The 22516-nt window shown below is 45.8% G+C and overlaps 1 protein-coding gene across 1 annotated transcript in view; it reads left to right on the forward strand.

Annotated features, from left to right (window-relative positions):
• Positions 1–6026: 6026 nt before the first annotated feature.
• Positions 6027–22516, forward strand: part of LOC307122470 (sialic acid-binding Ig-like lectin 7) — a 42203-nt gene continuing 25713 nt past the window's right edge. Inside the window, exons 1-4 of the mRNA XM_079846451.1 lie at positions 6027–6168; positions 9900–10028; positions 10152–10206; positions 11104–11466. Coding sequence (XP_079702577.1) covers positions 10164–10206; positions 11104–11466 — 406 coding nt within the window. The 5' untranslated portion in view covers positions 6027–6168; positions 9900–10028; positions 10152–10163. The remainder of the gene's footprint in view (positions 6169–9899; positions 10029–10151; positions 10207–11103; positions 11467–22516) is intronic.

The following is a 22516-nucleotide window of genomic DNA, read 5'->3' on the forward strand; positions in this document are numbered from 1 at the left end:
CTCTGGCCCGAGATCCTCCTCTCCGCTCACCACCGTCGCGAGCATCACTGACTCCGCCTCCGACCATTTTTTAAGTAGGTTGAGATGGTAAATTTGACGTGCCCCGTCCCTATCGGATCGAATCACCTCATAGTTGAGATCGCTAACTCGCCGTGTAACCACAAAGGGTCCTTGCCACTTTGCGAGTAATTTTGAACTCGACGTAGGGAGTAACACAAGTACCTTATCTCCCGGAGTGAATTGACGCAGCCTAGTTCCTCTGTTGTACAGCTGTTTCTGTCTGTCCTGAGCCTGTAACAAATTCTCCAATGATAGCCGCCCCAAAGTGTGGAGTTTTGTTCGCAGGTCCAGGACATACTGAATTTCATTCTTACTCGCTGAAGGTCCGTCCTCCCAAGCTTCTCTAAGGACATCCAGCACCCCCCGAGGCTGGCGTCCATAGAGCAGCTCGAAGGGGGAAAACCCCGTGGAGGCTTGGGGGACCTCGCGGACAGCGAACAACAGAGGCTCCAGCCATCTATCCCAATTTTTGGCGTCTTCGTGAACGAACTTACGAATCATGGACTTTAACGTGCGATTAAATCGTTCCACCAGTCCGTCTGTTTGTGGGTGGTAGACGCTGGTGCGAATCGATTTAACGCCCAACAATTCGTACAGTTCGCGGATTGTCCGTGACATAAACGCCGTGCCTTGATCGGTGAGAATCTCTTTCGGGATTCCCACCCGGGAGATTAATGAAAACAGTGCACTCGCGACACTTTTCGCTGAAATAGTGCGGAGTGGAACTGCTTCCGGGTATCGCGTTGCATAATCCACCAGGACTAATGCAAAGCGATGCCCCCGTGCTGACCGCTCTAATGGCCCGATGAGGTCCATACCAATTCGTTCGAAGGGGACCTGCACTAAAGGAAGCGGGCACAATGGTGCTTTTGGAGTGGCCGGTGGATTTACCAACTGGCATTCACGACACGACGCACACCACTTGCGTACATTCTCGTGAATGCCCGGCCAGAAGAACCGGGCCATGAGGCGGTTTAATGTAGCTGTGTGTCCCAAATGCCCGGCCATCGGATTAGAATGAGCCGCCTGGAAAAGCATTTCCCGGCGGCTCTTCGGGATTAACAACTGGGTTGTATCTTGTTTTGACTGGGCGTCCTGGGTCACCCTATACAACCTGTCTTTTATAATCGCAAAATACGGGAAGGAGAGCGGTTGCCCAGGATGGACGAGGCAGCCGTCGATGGATCGGACCTGATTAAACGCATTTTTAAGCGTATCGTCCTGGGACTGTTCCAGGGGAAAGTCGTCGCGATCTGTGAGCACTGGCGCCCGCAGTTCGCTCGTTTCCCCTGAAACCGCCGCCAGAGGTCCCGGCTCCGCCTCACCCACGTGCGCAACCGCCACCTTCCTTCCCGAGCGGTTTTCCCAAGAGGCATCCGCACACAAATATCCCAACAATTTGTTAAACGCCGGCCAATTGGTCCCCAAAATCAGCGGATGCCGGAGGTGTGGGTTAACTGCCACCTCGACACTATGCGTTTGTCCCCTGAATTGAATTGTGACGGGCACTAACGGATAATTCACCACTTCCCCGTGCACACACCGCACCGTAACCACACGGCTGTTACCCAATGCCTCAGGCTGAATCAGGCTTTGGTGAATAGAGGTCTGGTTACAACCGGAATCCACCAACGCCTGATAAGTACCCCCCTTGATACTCACGGGTATTAGGTACAATCCAGCTTGATCAGGGGCGGCTTGTGGAGCGTCGGGAACCCGGACCAATGTCCCGACCTCCATGACCGGGCAGCGGTCGATAAAATGGCCCGGATCCCCGCAGCGCCAACAAGCCGGCCCAGACCTTCCCGCTGCCCTAGTGGCCGGAAGTAGATCGGCAGGTTGGCGTGGAGAGAGCGCGGGGGCTGGGGAGGAGGGATAGGGATCCGGCGCTGCAGCGCCTCCTCTCGGCGCCGATCGAAGAGGTGCCGGTGGCTCGCTGGCTCCGCCCAGCCTCCATCGTGGTAGCGGCCTGGGCGCCACGCCTCCACGGGACCTAGGGAGAGGGACAGGTCGAGACACAGAAGGGTTGGGGAAAGAAGAGGGGAGAGAGAGAGAGAGAGAAGCCGATGGCAGGGGCTCGCCGACCCCGTGGCACGCCACCATCTGGTCCTCCGCCAACTGGATGGCCTGGCTCAGCGACGTAGGGCGGTGGCACTGGACCCACTGCGCGGTCTTTCGCGGAAGCCGCGCGACGAACTGTTCCAGCACCACTCGATCTATGATGACCTCGACGTCGCTCCCGTCGGCCATCAGCCACTTGCGGCAGGAGTCCCGGAGCTGGTGCGCAAAGGCGAAGGGCCGGCCGGACTCATCCAGTGCCAGCGTGCGGAAACGCTGGCGATGTTGTTCCGGGCTCCGGCCGACCCGCTGTAAAATCGCGCGCTTGAGGTCGTCATAAGCCAGGAGATTCTGGACTGGCAGTTGGTGGGCGGCTACCTGGGCTTCCCCTGATAGCAGCGGCAGGAGCCGCATCGGCCAGTCCGCTATGGGCCATCCCCTGGACTCGGCGGACCTCTCGAAGAGGTCGAGGAACGCCTCCGGATCGTCCTCGGGCCCCATCTTCGAGAGGTGCAGGACGGCCGCCGAGTCTGTGTTGGTGGGGGGGACGGCCTGAATCCCCTGGCTAATCCAGCTCCGGAACAGCTCCCGGTCTTCGTGCTGGGCCCGGAGGAGAGCCTCAAAGCGTTTCTGCTGCTCCTCCCTCACGGCCAGCAGGTCCTGGTGTTGCTCCTGATGAAGACCGGCGAGTGAGTTGACCAGATCCGCAAGTGGCGTTTTTGGCGGAGTCTGCATGGCGGCGGCTCTCTTCTCCCTTCCCGGGTTCCGGCACCAGTGTAGTGAAGGTTCGTATGTGGATGTGGGAAGGAAGAAGACAGGGGTCGGCTTTCTGGGACTCGTAAGTACTTTTTATTTACTCTTTGGTCAGTTAGCAAGCTGCTGTGCACTTCGTATCACAATATTCATTTAACTCAAAACTTGTTCTCTAAATCGTCGGTTTGGGCAGTTCCTCTCTGCGTCTCTCCACTCTCTGTACACGAGTCCCAGTGTATCTCTCTCTCCCTCTCCACTCTGCTGTGCGGCTTTTATGCGGTCTCTCCACGCCAATTACTGCAATGAGACACAGGTGTTTGTTATCTGCACTTGACCTACTTACTCACCGCTCGGTCCCGCCCTCTCTCTCCCGCTGCAGACCTCGCGAAACCACGCCCCCTCCGCCACAATATGTAATCTAGAGATGATTGTAATTCTGTGTGATTTCATACCTTTATACATTTAGTTTGAGGATGATTTTGTAGTATTAAAACTAGTCTCCCCAGATGCTCTGGGTTGACCTCCATGCATGGCTCCCTCTCGCGATAGTTATGACGGAGTCGTTGTTTGGGTATTGAGTGTTCTCTAGATAAGCGGTCATAATCCCCTGACATTAATTAGAGTGTGATGCCCTAGTGCTTGTATGTGTGTGCGTCTTTACAAGTTCTGTGCAGGTTTGTTGGAGCTATCTGATTGGGGCCTGACCCCCTCACGGCAGGCAGGCGCCCTTTACGACGTCCGAGGCCAATCTCACCCTCCTGGATAGGATGTTGTGACGAGCATCCCGACTAAACTACGCCATTCCGGCATGTCTATGCATGTGTGACAAATGTTTAGACGTTTAGGCCTCCGTAGCCAATTAAGGCTTAGGCCATCTGTTATTGTTGATGTAATCAATGTCCTTGTAACCAGTATAATTGGTGAGCAGAATTCTCTGTGAGTTAGAGTCTGGCCGGCGATTCCACGAGAAAATCTGACGCTGGCTTCTGCTGATGAAACTGCAAACTATTCTTCAGTAAATATGTCTTTAATTAATCTAACTCTTGACTCCTGGTCTTCATTCAACATATCTGGTCTCTGGGTCTAAAACTGTGTCCCCAACACCCCAAATGTCTTTCTCAGATCTCGTCCGTGCCGGTCCGGTCTGTCACTGTCTCGGAGGAATGCACTTCTGTCCCCAATCTTCCCAACGAGTATGCTGATCTGGCTATAGCTTTCAGTAAGGTCAAAGCCTCTGAACTTCCACCACACAGGACCTGCGACTGCGCCATCGACCTGCTCCCTGGCTCTTCCCCTCCCAAGGGTCGCATTCCAGAGGGGGTCGCGATGGATGAGGGGAAGGTCCAAGCAGTTCTTAGCTGGCCACAACCCACCACCTTGAAGGAGCTCCAACGCTTCGCTAACTTTTATCGTCGCTTCATCAGGGGTTTCAGTTCAGTGGCCAACCCTCTAACGTCCATGGTTAAGAAGGGAGCCAACCGCCTCCAATGGTCCGACACAGCCGTCCAGGCTTTCGAACAACTGAAACAACGGTTCGTCTCAGCTCCCATCCTGCGCCATCCTGACCCTGATCTCCCCTTCGTCGTTGAGGTAGATGCCTCCAATACTGGCCTGGGTGCTATCCTCTCCCAAAGACAAGGTATGCCTCCTAAGTTACATCCATGTGCCTTTTACTCCAGGAAGTTGAATGCGGCCGAAAGGAACTACGACACTGGAGACAAGGAACTCTTAGCTATGAAAGCTGCCTTCGAGGAGTGGCGCCACTGGTTGGAGGGATCCACTCATCCGTTCACTGTCCTAACTGACCATAAGAACCTGGAGTACCTGAGAACAGCCATGAGACTCAACCCCAGGCAGGCACGCTGGTCTCTCTTTTTCACCCGCTTTGAATTCACAGTCACTTACCGCCCCGGCTCCAAGAATACCAAGGCCGATGCCCTGTCCAGGCAGCATGAACCTGACCAATCGCCTCAACTTCCTGCAACCATCCTGTCCCCCAAACTCCTAGTCGCTCCTGTCCAGTGGGACATTAAAACTGAAATCGAGCAGGTTAACGCTCAGGCAGAGGTCCCCAATGGTTGTCCCCCAGGCAAGACCTTCGTTCCAGAGGCCCTCCGTACCCGGGTCCTCGAACAAGTCCATTCCCTACCCAGTTCTGGTCACCCTGGCATCACCGCCACCATCTCACTCCTACAGAACCAGTTTTGGTGGCCCTCCCTGTCCAAGGATACCACTACGTTCGTCCACCGGTGCCAGACCTGCAACGCACAGAAGATCATGGCAACTGCCAGCAGGCCTACTCCAACCTCTCCCTATTCCATAATGTCCTTGGTCGCACATTGCCGTCGACTTCATTACCGACCTGCCAGTTTCCAACGGCCACACCACCATCCTTACCATCGTAGACCGATTTTCTAAGGCCTGCCGCCTCATACCTCTACCCCAGCTTCCCACTGCCCTACAGACAGCCGAACACCTCTGCAACCTGTTCTTCCGCTTCTATGGGTTACCTGAAGATATAGTTTCCGACCGTGGCCCCCAGGTCACTTCATGAGTCTGGGCTGCCTTCTTCAAGACGCTCGAGGTTAACGTAAGCCTCACATCTGGGTATCACCCACAGTCCAACGGTCAAACCGAGAGGTTGAACCAGGAGATCATCCGGTTCCTGCGATCCTATTGTAACCAACATCAGAACGACTGGAGTCGCTATCTGGTGTGGGCTGAGTATGCCCAAAACTCCATCCAGAAACCCTCTACTGGTCTTACCCCCTTTCAATGCATTCTAGGATTCCAGCCACCCCTATTCCCCTGGTCGGGAGAGCCCACTGAGGTCCCAGCAGTTAATGACTGGCTACGCAGGAGTGAGGAGACCTGGAACCAAGCACACACTCCCCTCCAACGAGCCATTCGTCGGTAGAGAGGACAGGCTGATCGTCACAGCCGCCGCGGTCCTGAATACAGCCCTGGCCAGTGGGTGTGGTTATCCACCAGGGATTTACGGCTTCGACTCCCCTGTAGAAAGCTCAGCCCCAGGTACGTGGGTCCATTCCAGATTCTCCAACAAATTACACCTGTCTCTTACCGCCTTGCCCTGCCTAACCATTATCGCATTTCTCCCACTTTTCATGTTTCTCTGCTCAAGCCCACGGCTGGTCCGAGAGAGGAGGAGGAGGAGGCGTCCGGTGATCAGGGCCCCCTGCCCATCTTGGTGGAGGGCGAGGAGGCGTACCAGGTTAGAGAGCTGCTAGACTCCAGACGCCGAGGACGAACTCTCCAATATGTGACCAGTCACGGAAGGTAGGGACACAAGTCGGTTCTGGAGCATTTTGAGTTATTTACAGATTCTGAAAATGTAATCTCCAAGCTTTCCAGTGATGTGTAACACATGGAAATCTGATAATATTCTGAGAAGTTGTGGCCATTTGAAAGTAGGCACTCAAAAAAGCTTAACAGGGAGAAATTTGCCTCTAAAGATTTTGTTCTCACCTGCTGGGAGTGACAATAGGGCTCATTTACATCTCATTTAGATAAGCCATACCCCCTGTAAAGCTGCATGGTTACAATCGGACCGCATACTATTAATAATAAAGGATAATGTGCATTGTAAATGTCAGTAATTTATCTTTTTTGACTAAAAATTATTTAGAGGCTGAAATATGTGAGTTTTATCTTTTTATAAAACCTTTTTATTTGTTATTTGCTGGTTTTCTACATAAAACTTGGGGAATTGATTTCCTTGTGTAGCATTGGGACTTTTTAACAGGATTCTGTGATAACCGTCATGATCAACTATGATAAACTAAAATCAACTATAATTATGTGTTTTTATAGTATAATATGCAAAGTACAATTTTCTATAACAAAAAAAAAAAATCTCTGATTCTGTTCTTTTCTCTGACATTTAAGGGTAACATAGGCCTACAAAGGCTCTTTTAGGTCTAAAACAGTTTGGATAGTTGTTCATACAGCGTTCCCACAGCTTGGTTAACTTCAAATTCAAGAACCTTTCAAGGACTTTACTTTTGGCCATATGACAGAGGTCTGATATTCTATTTGTCATATTTCTGTTTTGCATAAAGAATACCAAAAAGAAATATTCGGTACATCCTATACTGTATTCTAAAATGATCTGATATTAACTTTTGCATGGATTTTATTGAAAAGAGCTTAGGCTCATGTAACCAGTCTATTTTTGCAATATTTCACGGTGTGTCTGTGAAACGCTGAGGTACCGTAGTGGTTTTGTGCGCGCGTGAACATCATGGCAATGTACAACACAAAGTACCTCACGCGGGAAACACTTAATGTAATGCATAAATGCAAGTAACAAACGTAAATCAAGCATAGTCCACGAAGTGTTGGCGAAATAACACATTATCGGACCGGAGAGAATAATATGGAATTTCATTACGCGTTGCAGTTTCTCCCATTCATAAGTAACCGCACCCGACCGTCTTTCTATATAGTATTTTGACTATATATGAGTTGCCAGTTCCTGTGTGCTCATTTGTCTTGAAAAAATATCTGTAAGTTTGGCACATTTGGCTGCGTCATCCTCCAATTTTTTTTTAACTTGGCTTTTTCAGCTCCCCCTGGCATCTTTTTACTATCCATTTTATTCTTCCACGATTAGCTTACTCTCCCCACATCATTAAATGACGGTTTTTTTTTTCTTTTTTTTTCTCAATGGCAACGACTTGACACGCGACGCACTTGAGTTTAAAGAGAGAGAGAGAGCGCGCGCGGACAACAGAAAGCGGCACTTTTTAATGCACGGTCTGATGCGCTGATTTAAATTCAAATCTAGTGTAACGAGCTGTGTTATATCAGTCACACAGTAACTTAACACATATAGACATACATAGAAAATGAAGAGAAGAGGGAAAGATGATCGTGTTGGTTCTTTACTGCTTCAGACATTGTGTTATCTGGGCACTTCGTATCAGCTGCTCGTTGCTCGCTGCTCGTGTATCAGCCAACAGGGTTGCCAGGTTTTCACAACAAAACCTGCACAATTGCTACTCAAAACTAGCCCAATCGCGTTTCAGAGGGGCTTCTCCGGTAAAAATCGCATTTCAGGGGGTAAAATGTGTTTTTTTGGCATGGTTGCCTACTAAAATTCACATTCCCGGGGCTAAATATCACATAATTGGGGTCGCTTCAACCCGCGGACATGAAAAACAGCGGACTTGGCAACACTGAGCCACGCTTCCCTTTGAGGGCGGGACAATAACAAAGGAGAAACACGCCTCTGCTGCATGCTAGAATCTCCTAAAAACAAGGCGATTTCAACCTCAAAGTGTATGCTTTTAAATATACCAATACTGCTATCTCAAACATGGAGAGGCTTCTTCATGATCTCAACTAACAGATTCGGCAAAAAAGCCAAAATCACCAATTTTGAAAAAAAACGCTTCATTCCCATTTTGCTCGAAACTTGTGCTGCCGACTTGTGTCCCTGGTTGCCGTAACGGGTCACATATCTGATCGATTGGGAGGGGTACGGTCCGGAGGAACAGTCTTGGGTCAACGCAGATGACATCCTCGACCCCAACCTTGTGGAAGAGTTCCACCAAACCCATCCGAGTAGACCGGCCCCTCGGCCACGGGGAAGACCTCGGCGTCGCTTGCCTCCTCGCGCCAGGAGTCGCTCGCTGTCACCGAGTCGAGCTCCGTGATTCCCTCCTCTGACCGCCAGAGGGCTCCATCACCCGAGTATTAACTGTCTGTTCCCCACACTACATTTCCCATCAGCCCCGTACCTTGCTCTGATCACCGCTCCAGCTGTAGCCAATCCCCTGGTCCATTTAAGCTGACTTTTCCCCTGTAATCACTGCAAAGTTTTGTATTGCCACGGTGTACAACTCTGAGCGTATTTATCCTGTTCATTGCCTGCCTGTTGTGACTTCTCTGTGTTTATCGTCTACGACCCATCGCTGCCTGCCTTTCCGACCCTTTGCTCTATCTGGACCTGTGATCGTTATCTGCCTGCCCTGACCCTTTGCCTGTTTTACCGACCTGTATTTGTATGCTCTCCGTTTGCTGGTGCTTGACCCTTGCCTGTACGACTTCGATTATCAATAAAGTTCGCACATGGATCCCACTTCGAGTGACGAGTCCTTACACTATTACTTATTCATTATGATTTTTAAAGACTCATGTAAAAACCACACAAACGTCAAAAGTTGACCTCAGACAACAGTATAACATTTTTTAAAAAGTCAGTTAGTGACCCGTTAAAGAGAGACTCAACTAGATCAGTTGTGTAGGTTTGGTTTTAGGTGTTTGTTGAGAGGAACTGTGGGTTTGTCTATTCATGTTAAAGTTCATCTGCTGTTTCCTGTGTTTAGATTTTGTCAACGCTGGTCACTTTCTCTGGGTTGATGCAGAAGGTTATTACTCTCAAAAATGAAAATGTATTGTTAAGTTTAATTCATTTTTAAATGGATATACTGACCCTCATGTCATTCCAAAACCAGTATGACTTTATTTCTTCTGTGGAACACTAAAGGAGATCTTTTGCAGAATATCCACACTACAGTATTCCCAGCATAGCAAACATAACACAATGTTCTTTTAAGTATATGAACACATGAATAATACATTAATATTGAATATTTCTTCTATGATTGAATTTTTTCCTCCACAATAAATGTATCTGATATATGGTTTGAAATAAACAAAAATAACATTCCATTTCTTTTTATCTTCACAAAATGATCTTGGTTGCATCAATGCACAATGCAGTCATGCTTTAACAGCAAAGCAAGAAAAAAAGTGTGATAAACACTCAATGTGTGAGCAAATGCATGTTAGGACCACGGCAGTATTTTTGTGTGTTTTTGCAATAATATTTTTTTTTATTATTATTCACAGACACGGTTCTTTAGCTGGGAACTCTTGATTTGATGCACATTTTAAGTCCTTCAAACACAAATCAAATGCTTATTTTTAATGGTATAAAATGATACAGTAGGTTGTTTGAAATTAATGAGAAAAACATTTCACTTCTGCTTTTTGCATTGAAGGCGCTCTCAAATCTATCTCAGGCAGATTTTCTCATTGATTCAAAGGCTGTTTCCTAGTGATACACTGTGACTTCACCACAACTGAAGTAAAGGTCACTCTTGTTTGGAGCGCTGTAGACTTTATTTAAGGTAAACTATCAAATTTGTTTTAAATTAGAAACTGTTTAATTGTAAACTGTTACAACTGTCAAGAAAAATGACTATAAAAGAGATGCTTATAAACTGTACATTTAATCTTCATTATTTCTACAGGTGATTCTCAGAATGCTTGTTGCAGATTTTCTTCTATTCTGCTCCATTCTATCAGGTTGGTCTTTTTTTCCTTTTTCTTTTGTGTTTTCATTAAGAATACAAGTCAATTAACAATGACCCCAAAAAGTATTTTGAACACTTTTGGACACTCATGTTATACTTATGTCTTATATTCATTGAATTAACAAATATACAAGAGCTTTTCTCAGAAGTAACTTCACTTTCAGAGCCACTTTATACACTCGCTCCTAAAAATAAAGGTTCCTAAAAGGTTCTTCATGGAAACAAATATGCCAAACCTTTATTTTTTAGAGTGTATGAGGTGTACTATAAAGTCGAACAACCAGAACGTTCATTTTGAAACCTAACAAGCTTTATTGAGTGAAATACTTTGACTGAAAAGTGTGCTTGTGCTATTTTCTTTCACATACATGTGTATAGCCTATAATGCAAAGACATGTTGCCTATAAATTGTTATTTGTGGCTTAATTGTCAAAATGTTTTTGAGGGATAATGTATATATGTGACCCTGGACCACAAAACCAGTCATAAGTCGCTTGGGTAGCTATATTTGTGACAATAGCCAACAATACATTGTATGGGTCAAATATCGATTTTTCTTTTGTGTCAAAAACATTAGGATATTAAGTAATGATCATGTTCCATGAAGATATGTTGTACATAAAACATGTATTATTAATAGTAATATGCATTGCTAAGGACTTTTTTTGGACAACTTTAAAGGCGTTTTTTTCAATATTTAGACTTTCAAGACTCTTGCGACTCAGATTCAAGATCTGCTGTATCCTAACAAACCAATTGAAATATGATTTATTCAGATGATGTATAAATCTCAATAAAAAAAGACCCTTATGACTGGTTTTGTGGTCCAGGGTCACATATAGGCCTATAGATGTTTATTATATTTAATTATTGCACATTTGTATTCCAGTTGCCTGTTGTCAGTCAAGCATGAACGTAACGGCCCCCAAAAAACTAAACGCCACCAGCGGCTCCTGCCTTTTGATTCCCTGTGTTTTTACAATTTCAAAGGATAAAGAAGCACTTCTTGACAGTTCACCAGTAGTAACATGGAGACGAGGATCTCTGTGGTCACTCTATGATACAGATAATTTTAACCAGACTCACCGTCAGATGGAGCCTCAGATGAAGGTGGTGGGGGACTTACGGATGAAAAACTGCACCTCTGTCATGATGAATCTCACCAGCCAGCATTCAGATCGCTACTACTTCAAGTTTCAAACTCAGGGCTTTGGTGTGCTTGAAACAAAAGCTTTGCAGATACATGTGTCAGGTAAGGGAGTGCAAATGTTTCAATAATAATCAAAGACATTACTGTTCAGTTTGAGAGGTTTGTGGCATCAAATCTTTGAAGAATGTTATGAAGGGGCAGATATTAGTTGCTAAACTAGTTCAATAAACAAGTTAATATTGAGCAATTTACATTTTAGGTCAAACATTGCCACTCATTTTGTGAATTTTTGTTGTTTTCCGTTCCTGAATTATCAGTGTTGTTCACTCAGTCCTTCAGCAAAAATACATAAAATGTATTTCAAATAAGAATACAAAATACCTTAGTTGAAATGTATCAACATAAAATACCAAATACTGAGTGTGTGAAAAAAATTGGAAATACAGAACACGTGAAATTGGCCATTCAGTGAAATACTATAAATAAATCACTTGTAAAACTGTGGGAACTTTTCCTGCTATCAAGGAAAACGGATGGGCGATATGGCCAAAATCGTATATCATGATATGATAATTTTTTTATCATTATATAGTGTTTTTTTTTCTGGAAATAAGGTTGTTACGATACCAAAAGTATCGTCACTGTTTTCATGTTCAATAACACAGAAACTAATACTAGGCTAACGTAAGTAAAAAGTTCTCAAGCAATTATTGAAGAATGTCAGTAAATGGTCAGTAATAAAATAAAAATTAAGAAACAAATGACAAGCAATAGGACAAATAAATACAATAGAACAATAAAACATTAAATAAAGAGTGCTATGTGTTTCAGGTAGGTCTACCTAACAAATGTAAAATAAATAAATAAATAAAAAATACTACAGAAATGAAATAAAGTAATTATATGTAAAATAAAACACTGCATCTTCAGTGTAATTAAATACTCACTGATATTTATTAAAGCTACAAAAGTGATTCAGTCAAGAGGAGAGAGTGATTTTCTCGTGTTTTTTTGTTTGTTTAACATTAAAGGGATAGTTCACCCAAAAATGAAAATTAACCCGTGATTTACTCACCCTCAAGTCATCCTAGGTGTATATGACATTCTTCTTTCAGACGAATAAAATCAGAGTTATATTAAAAAAGTCCTGGCTAATCCAAGAATTATAATGGTGGTGAATTGTTGCCTCGTTTATGAAGTCCATAAAAGTGCATCTATCCATCATATAACTGCTCCACATGGCTCCTAGTGTTCTCTCCACTAAACTTTTATGGACTTCATAAACGAACCAACAATTCACTGACATTATTTTGTCATTTTTTTATATAACTCAGATTTTATTCGTCTGAAAGAAGAATGTCATATACACCTAGGATGACTTGAGAGTGAGTAAATCATAGGCTAATTTTCATTTTTGGATGAACGATCCCTTTAATGACACAGAACGCATCAGGTTGCTGTCACTTTAAGAACTAATGCACGGACCCAATGATACACATCCGATTCTCCCAATTTTTTGCCTTTCTTGCATCCCAATGTGCATATTATCCATTCTAAATGATATGTGAGATTGGAATATGTGTGTCCCAAAGCATAGTAGGCCTATGTTAAAAAGAGTAATGCAAAAGTCCCCAGATGTTCTAGTATTTCTGGTAGATTTTCGAAGTGTGTATCCTGCATTGTACACATTCTAATATTGCCCACAACCCATTGTGCTTTGAAGGAGGATTCGGTTCAGAACTACTAGCATGAATAAAAAGTGTTAAAAAAAACCTACTTTAGATTAAGTTACTTTAGATAAAGGAGTTTGAGTACTAATAATCAACATTTAACCTGATAAATATTTATTTAATGTTATCCGTGTATTTCGTCCGCAACAAAAATATATTTTTATAAAGATCCGTTTGGCAATTAACTTTTAAATGCATCATTATGAAAAAATATAAGGAGAGTTCTCTGCATGAAAAACCCTTTACTGGTAGATCAACGTGTTACTTCTTTCCTCTCCAGGACAGTAGGAAATAAAATAAAATAAAATAAAATAAAATGTGGAGGACGTTAACTGTGACAAGATGATTAACGGGCAGTTTACTGTGACAGGATGTGACTATGCGACAGAGCATCCATTAAAGACGCAATTTTATGACGGTATAGTATGCCCCAAAGCTTGTCAACTCTTCTACTACATCCTCAAAAGTATGTCGTTTTTCTTCATAAAAAAAAAGTAAATATTTTGAGGGCATAGTATAAGTTGGTGAATTGGAATGCAGCACTTCATTCAAGACATAAATCAAATAAATACTCACACTTGTGGTCTTGGCCACTTGAGAAGATGGGCATGCAACAGGAAGTAAGTTAGCAATACTTAAGCCAAAGCGTATTGCCCTTAACACACACAAAACCCACACTAGTCTAAGCGTGTCAAGCCCACACTAGGCTAAGTGTATCAAGCCCACACTAGGCTAAGCGTGTCAAGCCCACACTAGGCTAAGTGTATCAAGCCCACACTAGGCTAAGCGTATCAAGCCCACACTAGGCTAAGCGTATCAAGCCCACATTAGGCTACTAGGCTAAGCGTATCAAGCCCACACTAGGCTTCTAGGCTAAACGAATCAAGCCCACACTAGGCTACTAGGCTAAGCGTATCAAGCCCACACTAGGCTAAGCGTATCAAGCCCACACTAGGCTAAGCGTATCAAACCCACACTAGGCTAAGCGTATCAAGCCCACACTAGGCTAAGCGTATCAAGCCAACACTAGGCTAAGCGTATCAAGCCCACACTAGGCTAAGCGTATCAAGCCCACATTAGGCTAAGTGAATCAAGCCCACACTAGGCTAAGCGTATCAAGCCCACTCTAGGCTAAGTGTATCAAGCCCACTCTAGGCTAAGTGTATCAAGCCCACACTAGGCTACTAGGCTAAGCGTATCAAGCCCACACTAGGCTAAGCGTATCAAGCCCACACTAGGCTAAGAGTATCAAGCCCACACTAGGCTAAGAGTATCAAGCCCACACTAGGCTAAGCGTATCAAGCCCACACTAGGCTAAGCGTATCAAGCCCACACTAGGCTAAGCGTATCAAGCCCAGCTAAGTGTATCAAGCTCATACTAGGCTAAGTGTATCAAGCCCACACTAGGCTAAGCGTATCAAGCCCACAAAAGGCTAAGTGTATCAAGCCCACACAAGGCTAAGCGTCTCAAGCCCACACTAAGCTAAGCGTATCAAGCCCACACTAGGCTAAGCGTATCAAGCCCACACTAGGCTAAGCGTATCAAGCCCACACTAGGTTAAGCGTATGTAACGTCTACCAGAGGGTGAAGTCTGCCCAGACGAAAAACATAAGAAACAGGAGGCGAGAAGAACGACACTGGTCAAAATGAACTGGTAGTCCCACGAGTCTTTATAAAGGGTTCGCACAAAAGAATACACTCTTTCCATACATGTAAAAAGAGTGAGGGGAAAATGAAAGAAAACACTCTGAAAAACGTTACAAAATCAAAGGGGAAAGGTAACATTAATAAACTGAAACACCAGTTGGCCGTAGAGCAGTCATCTCTCTCGTCACACTCAACATGCGTGCGCGCTCACATAAAAACAGCGTGCACCATAGAAGCGGTCATCTTAAAGGCACAACAACATTAACATCCTGCACCGTATTCCAGGTGGCCGTTACAGATCCCCCCCAGGAAGGTAAAGGCTGGCCTCTGCCGTGCACAACTGAGTACTGCATCGCTTTGAACAACCCCACACATGAGAAGTTGTCAATTTCAGAACATACAGGAGTATGTATTAAGGCATACACTGGCATACATGACAGTACAGATGGACCAAAATACATAGTCTGCAGCAGCATATTTAAACAAATGAAAACAGCCTGTAACCAACCATAGACAAAATATGGGACATTCCTTTTTTTTCATTTTTCTTTTCGTTGAACACTATAACAAACAACATGTCAACAGACTGATCATTTACGCTAATGTCCTTTTTTTCCACAGAAGGTGGTAAACCTTTTGCACTTCCCAGCTCAAAACATGAACCCACACTTGTACCATTACCACACTATTTAAGATCAAGTTTGTCTGTGTGGTACACATTCGTCCACCTGTTAGTCGACCAGTCTGAGGTGATTCTTGGTGCATGTCGAGGTCTTAAGTTATAATGTTGTCTGTCAAGATCATTATCATCAACAGTCAAGTCATCATTCAGAGTCCCCGAGTCTATCTGTAGGTCAGGAAAACAACCTACATTGTCCACCTTTCCTGACAGATCCTGAACACTGGTCGTCACTGGGCAACTGTATTCGTCCTCAATTTGCAGGTCTGTTAAGTTTGCGGCGGTAGGACCACGACTTGTCCCCTCATGCACTCCCTTTGACAAAGAACTGTCAGCCGTCGCTTCTATAGCAGAACCGTCTGTAGGCACAGTCTCGGTTTCAACAAGTGGGTTCCAGGTACGAAAAGGCAACAGATTTGCGACATGAAATACACCTGCGTCTCCTCCTGTATTCACATCAACTAGTCTGTAGTTCACTTCTGACAGCTTTTGTGTAATACGATAAGGGCCCGTATATACAGGTGCAAGCTTAGCCGTGAAGTTTGCCAGAGCATCAGAACGGGGATGAGTTTTTACTCTGACCAGTTCGTCCACTGAGTAAGATACAAACCGTAGTACTTCTTCCTTTTGGCATGGCTTTCACTCAAAATGGACCTAGCATGATCATGCGCTTCTCTAATTGATGATTCCAAGCATTCTGGGTACGGAATACCAGGTTCATCTGTACCATCACAGTTCGGCTGAGTGATAATGTCAAGAGGAGTACTCAATTCTCTTCCGTACAGCAACATGGATGGGCTATGGCCAGTGCTTTCGTGTGGTGCAGTTCTCAAGGCAAAGCAAATTTGGGGCAGGTAACGATCCCAAGCAGTGTGTTTGTTGTCAACGTAAGCACGGATGGCGGTCTTGAGCGAACGATTCACCCTCTCCGTTGCATTCGTTTGGGGGTGGTATGCCGTTGTAAGTCTGTGTTCCGACCCCAGGGTGGTGAGTACACGCTTGAAGAGTTCACTGATGAATGGGGACCCTCTGTCTGAGATCATATAAGTAGGAGCACCATGACGTGCAAAGACCTCACTTAGCAACTTGCTGGCGGCAACTTGGGCAGTTGCTTCTCTCACTGCACTTACTTCCACCCATTTCGAAAAATAGTCCACAAAGACAAGGATGTACGCATTTCCGCTGGGTGTGCGCGGTAAAGGCCCTACAAAGTCCACCCCAGTATACTCCCATGGTTTTTGTGGGCGGATAGGAATCATAAAACCTGCAGGTTTCCTCTGGGTCGGTTTTGTGAACTGGCAGACAGTACAGGAGGCGACGTACTTCTTAGTGTCAGATGACATCTTTGGCCAATAAAATCGAAGTTTCAGTCTCGCTATTGTTTTTGTCATCCCCAAGTGCCCCGCCATCGGGTGATCATGGTAGTATTCCAACAAACTCCTTTTAACAGCTGTAGGTGCATACAGTTTAAGACGCTTCATGGGGTGAAGATTACAAGACACCTTGTCATCTACAAAGTACAGGAGTCCATCCTGGATCACATATTGAGACTCCCCAGCATTACTCTCATCCCTGCTCTCCAATGTGCGCAGAATTTCCCCCGTAACTGGGTCATTGAGCTGTAGCTGCCTAAGATGTTCCCGATCCGAAAACATTACAGGGGGTAGAGTACGCAGGTCAAGGCCCCCAATTATGGCATAACCAGGGAGGATTCCCAAGGGTGCACCGCAGGAAGGAACAGGGTTACGCGAAAGGGCATCGGGCACTTTATTACTTGTCCCTGGCTTATGGACAATGTCAAAGTCAAAGTCCTGCAATCTGAGAGACCACCTAGCCAGCCGGCCGGAGAGGTTCGGGCGTGACATTAGCCACCTCAAACTGCTGTGGTCTGAAAAGATTGTCACATGAAGTCCTTCAACATATGGCCTGAAGTGTTCAAGGGCCCAGATGACAGCCAAGCACTCTTTCTCTGGCGTAGAATACGGCCTTTCAGACTTGTGTAGAGAACGACTCGCGTAGGCCACCACCACGTCCCTGCCATTATCGTCCTTTTGCATAAGTGCGGCGCCAAGTCCACTGTCACACGCATCCGTATGGATAAAGAAAGGAAGAGAAAAGTCTGGGAACCTCAAAATAGGCGCAGAAGTCAGCTTGTTCTTTAGATAATCCATGGCCGTCTGACACTCACTCGACCACCCAAAAGGAACATCCATCCTGGTCAACGCAAAGAGTGGCTCAGCATGGCGGGCATAATCATGGATAAAACGTCTATAATAGCTGGTCATTCCCAGGAACTGTCTGACTTGTTTTGTGTTACTCTGAGTTTTGAAATCCGTCACTGCCTTTATTTTGTCCTCATTTGGTAGGATCCCTCTTGCGTTGACACTATAACCCAGAAAGGTGAGTTCACTCCTGCAGAACTGGCACTTTGCAAGCTTAATGGACAGTCCTGCAGACTCCAGCCTTGTAAGAACATCTTTTAGGTCAGCGAGGTGTTGCTCAAAAGTAGGTGACGCCACCACAATATCATCCAAGTAGACGGCACAAGACTTGTAGATGAGACCAGCGAGGACTGTGTTCATAAGCCTCTGGAAAGTGGCAGGCGCATTGCACAATCCAAAAGGTAAGACACGAAACTGATATAACCCGCAATGGGAAACGAAAGCAGTCTTTGGCCTTGAGTTCTCCGCCACTGCTACCTGCCAATAACCTCTGGCCAAGTCAATGGTGGAAATGAAAGTCCCTCTTGCCAGGAAGTCGAGAGATTCATCAATCCTCGGGAGTGGATACGAATCCTTAACAGTGAGCTTATTGAGTGCCCGATAATCGACACAGAATCTTGGCTCACCTGATTGTTTTGGGACGATTACAACTGGGGCAGCCCAAGGCCCAGAAGCGGGTTCAATTATACCTTCCTTTAACATCTCCTTGATTTGAGATTCAATGAGTTCCTTTTTAGCAGGAGAAGTGCGGTACGGAGCAAGGTGGACTGGCTTTACATCACCCGTGACAATCTCATGCTCCACCAAAGAGGTTCGTCCCAAATGTCCGTCAAACAAATCACTGAAGGTCTCGAGCAAATCAGTCAATCTCTTTTTCTGTTCGTTATCCAGGGAGGCTTCTTTAACCTTTTCAGACAGGGCAAAAGTACTGACCTCCAGGCATGACAAATCAGAGACAGGCATAATTAAGTCAGTGCCCTCCAGCTCCTCAAGGGGCACCGGCTCATCACCGAGCACCACTGACCTGGACGGAACATGGATCGTGACTGAAGATCTCAACATAAAGTCCATTCCCAAGATAACAGGAGAAGAAAGATTATGGACAACAGCGAAGCGATGATAAAAACGCTGGCCCATAAAACCCAGAGATAACCAAATGACACCCAGTGGGCAACAGGGGGCTCCATCTGCAAGATGAATAGGAGGTGCGGACCATGGCTTAATTTTTATGTCCCCCCCAGGAATAGTCTGGATGACCACTGACTGCACCGCAGAAAGAGAAGCACCAGTGTCCAGAGTGGCATCAAAAGCTTGTCCATAAAGATTAACCTTTACTCTGAATGGCGTGTTCCAATAGGACGTGGAAACAACATCCTCTACATGACACAGCGTAGGTTGATCACTCATGGAAACATCAGGTAAGCGAGGCCTGTTTATCTTCTGGAGGGAGGATTGCCCCGTTTGAACGTCCTCCCTCCCCTGAAGTTTCCCCTCTGGGTTAAGTCTGAGGCCACTTCCCCTACCTCAATGGGCTGGTTAGAGCCATCCATCCAACTCCCATCCGACGGTCTATTTACAGTATCACCAGTCACTCTTGGGGGCTCTGTTGGAGGTGAACGCGGCCTTAATCCTGGACTACAGTTCGGACATGTACGGGTGGTGAATCCAGGCAAGGAGCATTTAAAACAATGAACATCCCTCGATGGCATAATGCTAGCCTGTCTCTGAGGCGGACACCCAACACTTGGACCAAGGACTGCATGAAGCTCGTGAGCCCGCAAAAGAAGGTCCATGACTGACGGTATGGGTGCGCCATAAAGAGCGACTCTGTATTTCTCCAGCACATGCTTCCGTATCAAATCTATTTGCTCCTGTTGGGGCAAATAGACGAAAGCAGTCTTTGGCCTTGAGTTCTCCGCCACTGCTACCTGCCAATAACCTCTGGCCAAGTCAATGGTGGAAATGAAAGTCCCTCTTGGCAGGAAGTCGAGAGATTCATCAATCCTCGGGAGTGGATACGAATCCTTAACAGTGAGCTTATTGAGTGCCCGATAATCGACACAGAATCTTGGCTCACCTGATTGTTTTGGGACGATTACAACTGGGGCAGCCCAAGGCCCAGAAGCGGGTTCAATTATACCTTCCTTTAACATCTCCTTGATTTGAGATTCAATGAGTTCCTTTTTAGCAGGAGAAGTGCGGTACGGAGCAAGGTGGACTGACTTTACATCACCCGTGACAATCTCATGCCCCACCAAAGAGGTTCGTCCCAAATGTCCGTCAAACAAATCAGGAATAGTCTGGATGACCACTGACTGCACCGCAGAAAGAGAAGCACCAGTGTCCAGAGTGGCATCAAAAGCTTGTCCATAAAGATTAACCTTTACTCTGAATGGCGTGTTCCAATAGGACGTGGAAACAACATCCTCTACATGACACAGCGTAGGTTGATCACTCATGGAAACATCAGGTAAGCGAGGCCTGTTTATCTTCTGGAGGGAGGATTGCCCCGTTTGAACGTCCTCCCTCCCCTGAAGTTTCCCCTCTGGGTTAAGTCTGAGGCCACTTACCCTACCTCAATGGGCTGGTTAGAGCCATCCATCCAACTCCCATCCGACGGTCTATTTACAGTATCACCAGTCACTCTTGGGGGCTCTGTTGGAGGTGAACGCGGCCTTAATCCTGGACTACAGTTCGGACATGTACGGGTGGTGAATCCAGGCAAGGAGCATTTAAAACAATGAACATCCCTCGATGGCATAATGCTAGCCTGTCTCTGAGGCGGACACCCAACACTTGGACCAAGGACTGCATGAAGCTCGTGAGCCCGCAAAAGAAGGTCCATGACTGACGGTATGGGTGCGCCATAAAGAGCGACTCTGTATTTCTCCAGCACATGCTTCCGTATCAAATCTATTTGCTCCTGTTGGGGCGGGGGGGTCTTTAGTTTACGGAACTCACCCAACATGTGAGCAACAAAAGTTGGCAGCGGCTCATCAGGCATTTGCACGCGGTCCAAAATGCCCCTCAGAATACGTTCTTGATTATCGGAAGGCAGAAAGACAGTCCTGAAAAACTCACAGAACTGAGCCCAAGTTGTCACATATGTGCTAAGGATGGTAAACCATTTTCTTGGCTCTTTTGACAGGAAACGTGGGAGCTCGAGGAAAATCTGTGCATCCGTGAGATCCAATGAGGTTCTGTACACATTAAGTGACTGAAGCCATTCTTCAGGATTCAGGGAACCATCTGTAGAGAACACGGGTGGCTCGAGTCGTGATTGGTGAAGCACAGATGTAAGGGCTTTCGTTGTGGTATTCATATCCATAGTGAGTGGCTGAGCAAATATGGGTGCAGTACTATATATTTTGCATTGACTGGCACTGACCTTGAGGCTATTGATGGAGCTTGCGCCAAACCGTAAGGCGTCGAGCTGGCCAAGGGAGCTGGTTGTGGTACGGTACACTGTTGATCCGCTAAACGGTCCAGCATGTCTTTTTGTAGGTTAATTGAGTCACGAAGGCACCGCTGCAGCATTGCCACCTCTGCTTGTAACAGCTGAACTTGAGTCTGTACGTCTCCAGCACCTTGCTGTGATTCCACCTGTTGTGGAAGAGAGTCTGCGACTGAGGACCAGTCAGTTAGGTCAGACTGACAGTCAGGGTGAGTAGCCATTATGTACAACGACAGTCACGGTTAGTCAATGCAAACAATACTTGAAAAACTGTAAATTTTCACAAATAAATGGAAGAAAAACAGAACTTAGTAAAATGTCGTATAAGCACACCCACAGGGAAGAAACATCAGTAATTATTTTAAAAGTTTACAGTTAACTAACATGCACATTGAATTTTCCTGTTAACAGCACCCTGTGATATGATTTCCAACAGTGAAACCCAGCAATGTGAGTAATATCAAAAAGTGTCAGAAAAACGTGGAAACACTGATGATTTGCCCACTATAAAATGTTACCCAATCAAGTGTCCTTGCAAACAGCGATCCATTCCGTGCGTTCTGGCTTGAAACGAGAAGACGCGCACCACAAAAAGGAGAGAGAAGAAAAAAAATAATGTCCCGCGTGTGATTTCTTCACTTGATCTTCAGAGTTCACATGTTCACAATGTTCCTCATTGTCACAGACTCGTCGCATAAAAGTCAGAGTGATGCAAAAGACAGCAGTTTTCCCCGTAGTGTCCTGATGCAATATAATACAGTTCAGTTCAAAAAGTGATCAAAAGGCAAAAACGGTCGGGGGGGAAAAACGTCCAAAGATTCGCGTATGCAATTGAATCATTCAATATTCCGACGATCCATGAAAATAATACAAGCTCAGAAAAAAAAATACTCACAGTCACGTAGCGACCGCATGGTCCCCATAGATAGCAAGCTAGTCAGCCAGTTACGATTGCTGCAGCGCGATGAAAAACTCCAGCAACGAAATCCTCTTCCAAAAAGATAAACAAAGTAGAACATCCGTGTCAAAAACGAAAGATGACTGGTATGGATCTAGTTGTTCGGGCGCCAATTTGTAACGTCTACCAGAGGGTGAAGTCTGCCCAGACGAAAAACATAAGAAACAGGAGCCGAGAAGAACGACACTGGTCAAAATGAACTGGTAGTCCCACGAGTCTTTATAAAGGGTTCGCACAAAAGAATACACTCTTCCCATACATGTAAAAAGAGTGAGGGGAAAATGAAAGAAAACACTCTGAAAAACGTTACAAAATCAAAGGGGAAAGGTAACATTAATAAACTGAAACACCAGTCAGCCGTAGAGCAGTCATCTCTCTCGTCACACTCAACATGCGTGCGCGCTCACATAAAAACAGCGTGCACCATAGAAGCGGTCATCTTAAAGGCACAACAACATTAA

The sequence above is a fragment of the Gobio gobio genome (assembly GCF_949357685.1).
Source record: "Gobio gobio genome assembly, contig: scaffold_128, whole genome shotgun sequence".
NCBI lineage: Eukaryota > Metazoa > Chordata > Actinopteri > Cypriniformes > Gobionidae > Gobio > Gobio gobio.